Genomic DNA, 12,473 nt, shown 5'->3' with positions numbered 1-12,473 from the left:
AAACCATAAAGTTGGAAACTTTATGGTTAAGGACGTCTTTTGGTGCCTAGATCAAGATTTTAGATGTAAATTCTTAAGGATTAAGCACTTAATGGGTAAGGTGGTGAGATGCCGTGTATGCTGGGCGTACCAAGTGGTATGCTACACGTACGTGGTCAGCTCCCCGATCCTTGGTTAACCATGCAATACGCCCCGCGTACGTAAGGAGTATGCCAACATACTTATTGAGTTAATTTGGTTGAATCAGTTGACTTTGACTTGGATTTTTCTAGGGTTTGACCTAGGGGTGTTTTAGGTATTTTGACATATATGCTGAGATTGTGTCATTTAATTTATTAAGGTGACTGGTAGAGTTAATATCAGAGTGGAGTGCTATTCAGTTTGCTTATTTGTCTGTGAGGTGAGTTTTCTCACTATATCCATGGGTCGAAGGCACCAATGTCGGCCCATTATTTTTTATGTGGAATGCTAGTTGTCTCTATGATGCTTGCATGAAAGACCAGGATCTGGCCTCTGGAAATTGCATAAAGACTAGGATTTATCCCCTGACACTTGTATGTAAGACCGAGATTTGACCCTCGGCATTTCAAGGGAAGACCATGGGGGTAGCCCATGATACTTGTATGTAAGACTGTGATTTGGCCCTCAACATTGCAAAGAAAGACCATGGGGGTAGCCTATGACACTTATGTGTTTTGGGTATGTGGTATTTTGAGGAATTCACTAAGCTTTGTGCGTATAATTTATGTCTATGGTTTCAGGTACTTCCGTTTCAAAAAGGAAGGGCTCGGCATGATGGCACAACATCCTCCCCTCATGATTTCCGCTTTTGAAATAATTGTACTCTGATGGTTTGAATATTATGACTTGATGTTGGTTTAGAACAATTAATGAATGATTTGATATACTTTTAAACGAAAATTTTTATGAACGTTTTCGGGACGTTACGCTTGGATCTGGTCATGTTGGAAAATTGAGGATTTTTACCTCAAACTATTGTTCTTACTCAAGAATTTAAACCTTTGGCTTTCGCATCACTTGAACCATCATAGGGAATATTCTTCATATTCTCTTTTGAATCCAAAGTTGTAAATACTTCATCTAAGACAAGCGTGTCACAACTATAGATGATAGTATCACAAAAATGGTTGTAGGATTCGGGCAATGACGACAGCAAGAATAAAGATAAATCTTCATCTTCATACTGAACATCCATATTTTCTAAATTATTTACTAAATCTTTGAATATGGATAAATGTTTAGATAAAGAACCTCCTTCAATCATTTTAAGATTGAACAACTATTGCTTTAAATGCAACTTGTTTGGTAGGCTCTTTGTCATCAACAATTGCTTCAACTTTAACCATAAAGCAACCGCTGAAGTTCTTTCAAAACATCATTTAACAAATGCAAATGAATATGAGATTGAGCTTTTAAATTTTTTGTCTCTTTTTCTTCTTCCATCCACGAAGCAGACATCTTCTTGGAACTTAGAAGCGCCTTGTGTAAATCCATCTGAATTAGAACATCTTTCATCTTAACTTGCCATATGGGAAATTTGGTGTTTCGATCCAACAACAGAATATCGTACTTAATCTAAGACATGATCAATCACTTGAAAAATGATCCCAATAAACTAATGTTAAAACCCAGAAGCTCTAATACCAATTGTAGTAAACAAAGAGGGTAAGATGCACTAAAATGAAAAAGCCCTAATGCATCAAACAACCTAGAAATCCGAATCACGAGAACAATATTAGTTCAAGAGGAATATAACTAAAATATCAAACCATAATCAATCACATGCAATAAAAATAACAAGCAAAAAGTAAATCAAAGAGGCACAAATATTTACATGGAAAACCCAAATCGGGAAAAAACCACGGCCGGAGGAAGCCGAGAACCAATCTAGTAAAACATTACAGTGTTTAAAGATTTTGATCAAACAGATTAGAATAAGTTATAATGATTTAGTGATAAGAGGTTTGAAACCCTAGAAAATATTGATCCTAAAAAGGAGAAGAAGAAGAAGTTTTCAAAACTCTCTCTTTCTAAATTTTCCTGCATTCAATGAGATTAAAAGGGTAAAAGTTTTCACAGAAGCTCTGATACCAATTGTAGTAAATAAAGAGGGTAAGATGCACTAAAATTAAAAAGCCCTAATGCATCAAACAACCCAGAAATCCGAATCACGAGAACGATATTAGTTCAAGAGGAATAGAACTAAAATATCAAACCATAATCAATCACATGCAATAAAAAATAACAAGCAAAAAGTAAATCAAAGAGGCACAAATATTTACATGGAAAACCCAAATCAGGAAAAAAACCACGGCCGGAGGAAGCCGAGAACCAATCCATTAAAACATTACAGTGTTTACAGATTTTGATCAAAGAGATTAGAATAAGTTATAATGATTTAGTGATAAGAGGTTTGAAACCCTAGAAAATATTGATCGTAAAAAGGAGAAGAAGAAGAAGTTTTCAAAACTCTCTTTCTAAATTTTCCTGCATTCAATGAGATTAAAAGGGTAAAAGTTTTCACAGAAGCTCTGATACCAATTGTAGTAAACAAAGAGGGTAAGATGCACTAAAATGAAAAAGCCCTAATGCATCAAACAACCCAGAAATCCGAATCACGATAACAGTATTAGTCAAGAGGAATATAACTGAAATATCAAACCATAATCAATCACATGCAATAAAAAATAACAAGCAAAAAGTAAATCAAAGAGGCACATATATTTACATGGAAAACCCAAATCGGAAAAAACCACGACCGGAGGAGGCCGAGAACCAATCCAGTAAAACATTACAGTGTTTACAGATTTTGATCAAAGAGGTTACAATAAGTTATAATGATTTAGTGATAAGAGGTTTGAAACCCTAGAAAACATTGATCCTAAAAAGGAGAAGAAGAAGAATTTTTCAAAACTCTCTCTTTCTAAATTTTCCTGCCTTCAATGAGATTAAAAGGGTAAAAGTTTTCACAATTTGGCTATTTTGGTCCTTCAAGAATGGAGCATTTGCATTTTAAGAACAAGTCTTTTTTAGATCTAAAACACTCATTTTAAACCTGATGCTCTTTTGAATTGATACACCCATTTTAGATATGGATTGTTCAAAAGAAAAAATAGCTCTTGAACTAAGCAAAACTTATCAATTTTGGAAGGCATATTTCCACAATTATCCTCAAAACATAGGTGAGAAAGATGGAATAAACACTTGACCAACAACCCTTCAATAAATCATATATACTAAAAACCAAGTACAAAATGAACTAAGATCAAAATAGTTTTGTAATAATATTTTCCTATACCCCTTGTGAGAACAGAACTCTACAATTTGATCTAAGTTTGATAACATAAAGTCATGAATTTAATCAACATTAATGAAAGAAGACACTAGCGGAATTGTACAAAAGAATCATGTATGTAGATGTATAGGTTATTGTACAAGTTTAGTAAAGTAACAAACTGTGTTACATAATCCATCATTTAATAAATAACAATTATATATAAAATGGTTATTACAATGTAAAAATATGGCTAGTCCTTTATATAAAAAAGAGGTTTGAGGGGATTAATTATATATTAGGGGATATTAATTAAGTATTAACCAAAGCCTGGAGATTCATTGGCCTCGCGCATTTAGTGTCACCATCCCAAAATGCTTTAGCTAATAATTCATAAGTATGCTCTGTAGGATGAAAATAATCCCAAAATAAGAAGTCACTAGGTTTCTCACACATCCTGGTACCGTTTAACCCACATTGCACCTTTCCATTTTTGGGTCCAGCCCCACAACATGCCTCATTTACATTGGCAAACCCTATTCCAGAATAAGTATTATATATAATATGATTAGACCATTAATTTTCAAATGAACAAGTATACATAATAATTAGAGAGAATATGTTAAATAAAAATTAGTACCATGACTTTTCGGGTCAGCACGAAAAGTTTGGGTAACATCATACACTGCTCCATAAAGACTTTTTACACCAGGATACTTTTTTGGTATATCGTTTACTAGTTTTTGGAGTTCATTATTATAATGCGTCACCATGTTGTTTATCCTATCATTGCATGCAGTTTGAGGTGCAATCGGCAAATGGGGCAAGAGAACCGTAGCAGGAATACATCCCATCGGGCCTACTCCGAAAATGGCTATCCTACGTGCTCCAAGACTAGTGAGTTTGTCAATGACATTTACAACTTGTTTCACTAGTTTATCTACATGGGCTGATGGAAATAGCCTTGGAAAGAGAGATATGTGAAAGTCAAAAATGTCATTGGAACCCGACTCTAGTAAGAACAAGGAGTTTTGAATTTGGTCTTTACGTATATGGTTGTTGTCAATAAGGGCTTGGAATTGTTGTAACTGGACTTGGATTGGTGAAATCCCCTGCCCATATATCAAACATCGCAAAGAAAAATTATGGTATAACAAAATTGTTAATGTAATTTACACTTTGATTTGCATGAACCACAATTGAAGTCATTAGAGTTTCTATTGCTAAATTAAGTTCGTGTTTCAAAAAACTAAAATGTTTTAGTTGTCATTTTTTAATAATGTAAAATAGCACACATCAAATAGAAGCTAACTATATTGAATTACTACATGATTCTAATTTACCTTTTTCACGTGATAACCATTTATTAGAACTTAGTATATGCTATCTTAGCCAAAGTAATAAAAGTTGCTATTAGTAGCGAGTTGAGTATATCATGAATGCACACTAAGAAGGTTATTGTCAATTAAAACAAGTGTAGATGAATCCGTTTACCATTTTACAAATACTAGAGGTACTTTTTTTAATGGAAAATTTGTATATATAACATAGACTAGAAGTAATTTTTAGTAGGATTAAATTTAAGATAACATCATAATTAGTTATTATGTTTGCAAATTATCTTACTTTGATGACTTTTATGAAAAATATCATGCCACTGGTCCTATGGTTTGAAAAATGTCATTTTAGTTATTTATAGTGTTTGTAAAATTTTTATTTATTTTGATTCAAAGTTTTAAAAATAAAAATAAAAAAAAAACCTTCAATTTAAAATATTATAACAACTTTTATTCTAAAGTCACTTTCTTAGATGAATTTTTTTATTCTTTATTTTAGTTTATTATCAAACAAAGAAAATATTATCTTTAACTTAAACTATTTTAAAAATCTCATATAGAAATAAGATTTAATTTGCAAGTTACATTTTAAAAATATTAGCTATTTTTCCTATTTTAATAATTATAAATCACAAATATAACACATCAAAACATTTATTCTCAATAGATAAATCATTTGATTTTTTTTTAAATTTTAATTTGTTGTAACGTATATAAAATACCCACTAAAGAAGGAAAAAAATATAAAGAAAAACAGTTGGACCTAAGTTATAAATATAGATATAACTTAGTTATTTATTTGAGTCTAAATTAAAAAAAAAAAATACAAAAATCATAAATTAAAAAAGCTCGAAGACCAAAATTGTAATATACTGTAATATATTCATACATTTTACACATTTTGAATAATGTACAAAAATGTTATTAAATTGTTGAAAAATAAAATGAAACAATGAAAATATAAAAATAGGAAAAAGTTTAAAAATAATACGAAAAAATTTAAATATAATACGGAAAAATTTAAAAGAAATACTATAAATACAAAAAAAAGACTAAAAATGTATAATGTATTAATATATTATAGTATATTATAGTTTTGGTGTTTGAGTTTTTGTTTTTGTTTTGTTTTGTTTTTCTTTTCATTACTTAAATAAAAACAAATAAAAACAATAAAAGAATAATAAATAACTGAAATTATAAAAAATGTGAAATAATGATAATGATAAATGCAAACATAAAATTGCTAACGATATTAACTATGGAACATCCAAATAAAAAAATATATGATTGATAACAACATAAAATTGAAAAAGCATCAACGCTTCAATTCACAAATAAGAAAAATTAAAGAAGAAAAATAGTTTCGACATGATTTATCGAATTTAAGTTTATTTTCTTGAATCAAAAAATAAGAACATAAAAAAAAATCCATAAATAACTAAAATTATAAAATAAAAATAAAAGAAATGTAAAAAAAAAGTTATCAAATTGTTAACATTATATATATATATATATATATATATATATATATATATATATATATATATATATATATATATATATATATATATATAAAGAAAAAATTCAATAGAGAACCATAATTATTGGTTCTTCAAGAAATTAAATCTCTTTTTTTAATTTCTAGAGTTTATTCTTTATCGAAAAAAAATCTAAAAATATCTAAATTCATATATTAATATTGTGAATGTGAAAAATATTTTTCAGATTCACCGTATGAATCCGGATTCACGTTGTGAATTTTCAAAAATTCACATTGTGAATTTGACATAAAAAATCGAATTTAATATCATTGGAAGAAGGATAAAAAGTTATGAATTTCTGTATTTTTCTTTTTTGATAAAAAATAAGTTCTAAAAGTTGAAAAAAATATTGGTTCGTTGGTTAATTATGGCTCTATTAAACCTCACTATATATATATATAATTTCATAATTGAAAAAATTACACAAATAGTCCTTGAGGTTTGTAACATATTGCAAATTTGGTATAACGGTAAAATAGTTTTTTCAAAAAAATTTAACAGCTGAAAAGTTATATCTAATGACAGAATGACTATTCATGAAATTTTGCAAACCATAGGAACGAGTGACATTACCATAAAAGTCCTCACAACGAAATATTTTACAAATACTATTTATGAAATTTTGTCGAAATTTAATTATACAAAAAAGTGTCATAAAAATGAAATTATAAAATATGATTTTGTTAACCTTTTTTTAAAATCCTACATGAAATAAAACTGAATGCGTAAAAGAAGTTGTAAAAAAGTAAATTTCTAAAACATTGTAAAATTAGTTCATAACAAAAATAAAATATAAATATACTTTTCTAAAAAAAATGCGTTTTAAGATTATAGAAAAGTATTTTGTAAAAGTATTAAGTATTTTTAAAAAAACATATAAAAAAAGAAAGAAAAGTTAATTGAAAAAAAGAAAAAAAAAGAGTAATGTAATTCAAAATAAAGAGATAGATTCGAACCATTTACCTTATATAGATTGTAAAGACAATATCTTATTGATAAGCTGAAGTTACTTTTGTTTAGAAAAAATCATATAATTCTATAGAAATTTTTAAGTTTTCAAAATATTCCCCTAAAATATTTATAAAGTTATCGTTCACATGTCATAAATTATTATGTATATATAATATGTAAAATGATTTATATTTAGTTACTTTTTATTTTATGGAACATATATTTTATTCAAGTTTTAAAAAAAATAACAAAAAAAAAATAAAAGATAAAAAATAAAAAAAAATAAAAAATTCAAGGCCTTATGAGATATGGAATTAGGTCTATAATCATATACTGACCGCATTATCGAATAGCAAACCGCTTATAAGTTATGATATATTGATCTAAAAAAATTAAAAGATACAGACGTGTAATTGACCCTTAAATAAAAGATTATATACAAATAATGGCAACAATTTTTTATTTTTTATAATTTAGTTAGTAGAAGTTGGATCTCACAAATAAACAATCTTACTATTTTTAGGGCAATTTGGCTGGTGTTTGTTTATTTTTATTTGCATTTCATCAGCATAAATTTTTTATCACATAATGATAACCACTTTAGATCATATTATTTAAAGGGTTAATATTATAAAAAAAATAATAATAAATAAACCTAAACTTTTTGTTTCTCAAATAACCACTCATTTTTTTTTTGTTTGTTTTTTTTGTTTTTTTTGTTTCGGTCCTTTTAGGTAGCTTTGACTATCCGAGGAAAAAAAAAAAACTAGCTAACTTTTTGTTGTTCTTTATAAGTGAGGACTTATTTTCCGAGAAAAAAATTAAATACAGTTTTTCTTAACAAAAAGTTAGGGTGTTTCTAACTGAAAAAGTAAAAATAAAAATTGTCGATTATCTAAAGTTTATAATAAACCTAATCAAAAAGTTGGATAAAATTGACGTTTTAAAATTAAAATAAACAGTATATATTTAATCAGAAAAACCTAAAATGTAGAATGTTTTATAACATTGAACGTGTTTTAACTAGTTTTTCTTTTAACTCGAATGTTTTTCATTAGAAATTTCAACTTCGACAACTAAATTAAAGATTAAAATGATCTTTTTTTTTATCAAATCTTAAATAATTCCGATTAGTGATCATTGTATAACATATATCCTTTTTTTGTTTAATATCTTTATAATTTATATAAAAGATAACCGCATATTGAAAAATGAATTCATAAATTTGTAAGATTGGTTATCTTACACATTGTTCGTTTGTATTCAGCAATCCACTTCCAGCACTTGCAAAACTGATACCGTTATCTGGAAATTCTTTCCGAGTACCATTTGCTATCTGTTGCCTTAATTCTTGATACGGTAGTTGAAGCTCCATCCCCAAATATTGTGCTGCACAACTTTTCTGGCCCCAAATTAACATTAATTCACAACATAATGTAATTTTAATCCAAATAATTTCATTTAAATATGATGGATATTAGAAATTGGATGTTACGTATATTAAACATTTTCATTTTATAAGTCATGTTGGGTATGACAAAGGTCGTAAAAAGATGCTAGTTTTTTTCCATTAACAAAAGTAATGCCGAGCTTAGTGTAATATCGATTAAATAAATGTTAGTGTCTTTAGTTTGTAGAAGACGATGGACTTACAAATAAAATCTGCAACAGTTCGACCATTGGTAAATCGTCCAGTTGGACGTTTAAAGAAAGTTGAGCCATAAGGTGGAAAATCGGCTTGAATTGTACAGTTTTTGGTAAAATGATTATTACCAGGATCAAAAAGCGAGTCTCCAAACGGGAACATTGACTTAACAACATGTGCATTGGCCAAAGTCGAGGCCATAAGCAATAAATTGAGGAATATTATCAAATTTGGTAATCTCTCCATCTCAATCACACTTTGGTTACCAATTTTAGTGCATATATATGGTGTGAATTTGGTATTAAATAGACTCAGAAGAAGTTGTGCCGAACGGATTAAGTTGAAAAAAGGAGCACTAAATTGAATTAAAGAAAAAAAGAAATGACGTAGGAAATAAAATGAAAAACTAGCATCAATAATGTGTCATTGTTATCAATATTTGGTTTTCACATGTTTGTCATGAACTCACAATACATGACTGGTGATTCAAATATTAGGTGTCACCGTTCTTGCTCGGAAAATATTAGACCAACATGTATACTCTTGTGTTACAATTTCAATATTTTACGACATGTCAACGCTAGGTCATTTTTTCTTATTAATCTTTCACACATTTTTGTTTTTGAAGAAATACTCATCTTTCAACATTTCAACTTTTCACCTTATTATAATTATAACATTAAACCAAAACTAAAAGTAAATACCAATAAAACATTAATGATCCTTGTTTTTCTCACCAAACAAATTGTTTAAAATTTACATAAAATAACATAATTAAGACTATATGAATCGATTAGCATGAATCCGTTCCACCAAATTTGAGCAAACGTTATTATGCACTTCTTTGCTACATATTGCTCGTATATTTGTTACATTCACTTCAAGAACAATTTCTTCTGATACTAGATCTTCATCCTCTAATTCATCGTAGTTATATTACACACACCATCCATCTTCTAACATCATACTATACAATTGTTGGATTAAGTGTCTAAGTTCATAACTATAATTGGTATATACTTGAATTGATATTAGCACAATCTTTTTAGGTTGCTTTCATACTAGCAATTACACAAGATGACTTATTGAGAAAGAGGAAGAATTTATTATTTTATTAATAAATTTAATTGAATGATTTTTTGATGTATTATGGAAATAATATATTAATTGGAAATCATATTATTTAATTAATATTTAATCATAAATTAGTTTGGAACTAATTTTAGGATTAAAGGAATTAATTGAAAGTGTAGGGGCTATTTAGAAAATTATTGATAGTTGTGGATTTGGGCTCTTGGACCACCCTTAGAAGTATTGGATGAAAACTTCTAGGGAGGCCCTAGAATTTTCGTCCAAAGCCTTGGATGGGGAGTCCATGGGCTGCTTAGGCCTTAAGCTAACGAATTAGGGTTTCCTCCATGGGCTACTGTTGGATTAGTGTCTAAGCCCGTAACTATAATTGATAAGTATTTAACCCGGTTATACATGGTCCTTTTGAGTTGCCTTCACCAAAGCAACTAAATAGGATGATTTATGGAGAGAGAGAGAGGTTATTGTGGTTGATTAATATATTATGAATGATATATTAAATGAGAAATCATATTGTTTAATTAATATTAGATAGGAATTAATTAAGATTTAATTCCATGGCTAAAAGATATTAATTAAATAAAGGGGACTAGAATTGTCAATTGTGTGATAGTTGAATATTGGGCTAATTGACTACATAGAAGTTGGAGTGGACGAAATCTATGGGGAAACCTATTAGAATTCGTTCAAGGCCTCTAAGGAGGGAGTCCATGGGCTGCGTAGGGCCTAAGCAGTCATATTAGGGTTTCCTAGTTCAAAAGCCTAATAGCCTCACTATATAAGGAACCCCTAAGGCCCCAAAAACGTGTGGAAGTAATCCTTATGGGTTCTTAGTCGTTTTTGGTGCTCCTCCTCCCTCTCATAAGTGTGACAAACCAAAAATGTTTTTCGGATAAAGTCAATTCAATCCACCAAAAGTTAGACTAAATTCTTTTGCCTTTTAGTCTTGTAAAGGGTCATTCACATGAGTTCTAAGCCTAATACATCCAAGGAATGAGTGTTAGGCAGTATCTGCTTGAGTTCATTGTACATCACTCAAGCCATAAACTTCATCTCAAGGAGTTTACGGCCACAAATAAGGAGTTTACGACCGTAAACTCTTGCCAGCATTGAACTCATGCCCTTAAGTATCATGTTCCTTCACTTTTCTTCATTTCTTACACTTTCACCTCAAGAACACTTTAATTCTCTCCCAAGTATCATAAGGATCTTAGTCTTGATCTTCAAAGATTGTAAATAATTCATCCATCCTTCTTGTTACTCCTTCTTGGCCTTATAAGCATCTCTTGATTCATCCATGAAATCACCTTTTTTGGTTAGATCTTCAAGATCATCAACTTTAACCAAGAACATACACTTGTTCTTGGTGGTCGAAAACCCCTTTTAAGGCTTCTAAATCATGAGTATTCCTTCCATACACTTGCTACCTAGTAGAATCATTAGCCTAAATACTTGGAACAAACGATTTGAGAGTGATCTCCAGGAGTTTACGGCCGTAAACTCCCTTGGCCGTAAACCCCTTGGTCGTAAACACCCTATACCATAAACATCATGGTCGTAAACTCAAGTGGGGCCGTGAACACACTTATTTTGGTCGTACACCCCCCTTTGATCAATCACATGTGATTTCAACACTTCATTTCAAGTGTTTCCTAGTCCCTAAGGTTGTTTCCTTGCATGTTAGTTGTTTAAAACACTAATTGCATGCCTATATATGCCAATATATGTCATTTTAGGACTCGTTTGAGTCTCGGGAATTCATTCATGGAACTTCTCATCCTTACACACATTTGCAACTGAATCATCCACATAAGGTGAGTTCATACCCCTATAATCAATCTTTTAAACTGTTTTAAATGCTTTTGGGGGGGGGGGGGGGGATACAAGTTGGACACAATGATAATTGTGTAAATGTTTTGATATAAACATCATTTAAAGGATTGTTTATGTACTTATAAGTGATCAAAACATTTCAAAAACGCTTTTAAAGTTATGTTACTTTATAGTTTACAAAACTCCGTTTTTAAAGCACAATCATAACTTAGTAGATAAAATGAGTCATTTCTTCAAGTTAGTAACTGTTCAAGCAAACATACTAGTAAACTATAATAGGTATAGTTTAGGAGTTCAAACATGCCATAATGAGTAATAGGGAGGAATATACTATAATGAGAAACAAATAGAACATACAATACACTAGAACAGAGAGAACATACAATACTAATACAAGAATAATTTAACATTAATGTGAGCCACCACTTCTCGACTTAGCAATATACTTGCTAGGTTGCTTTTTGTAACCACAGTCTCTTGGAGGGAGAGCATGAGTTTGTGTATAGATCTATATGTGATTGATACCCCACACCTTGCTGCTAGCTATAGTGGGACTTGCAAGTCTACGGGTGACAAATATCACATCATTTCGGCGCTATTAAATCGTCGTGTTAATCACGTGTCATATCAGTATGGTTATAATTGTTGGATTAATGTCTAAGTCCATAACTATAATTGGTAAGACTTGACCCGACCCAGCATGGTCCATTTGGGTTGCATGACATCATGCACTTGGATAGACTATAATGAGAGAAATAAGACACTTATGGTTATTAATATAT

The 12,473-nt window shown here is 29.8% G+C and overlaps 1 protein-coding gene across 1 annotated transcript; it reads right to left on the bottom strand.

The window, feature by feature from the left end:
• Positions 1 to 3,439: 3,439 nt before the first annotated feature.
• Positions 3,440 to 9,032, bottom strand: LOC145011861 (GDSL esterase/lipase 6-like). The gene is made up of 4 exons (XM_078970607.1): positions 8,778 to 9,032; positions 8,371 to 8,513; positions 3,936 to 4,407; positions 3,440 to 3,831 (listed from the first exon to the last, which is right to left on the bottom strand). The coding sequence occupies exons 1-4, from the start codon at positions 9,013 to 9,015 to the stop codon at positions 3,608 to 3,610; spliced, it is 1,077 nt and encodes a 358-aa protein (XP_078826733.1). The 5' UTR covers positions 9,016 to 9,032; the 3' UTR covers positions 3,440 to 3,607.
• Positions 9,033 to 12,473: the final 3,441 nt, after the last annotated feature.

The sequence above is a fragment of the Lactuca saligna genome, chromosome 8, assembly GCF_052625555.1.
Source record: "Lactuca saligna cultivar CGN05327 chromosome 8, ASM5262555v1, whole genome shotgun sequence".
Classification (NCBI taxonomy): Eukaryota; Viridiplantae; Streptophyta; class Magnoliopsida; order Asterales; family Asteraceae; genus Lactuca; species Lactuca saligna.
The sequence above is the reverse complement of the archived record's forward strand: the minus strand, read 5'-3'. Positions and strand labels throughout refer to the sequence as shown.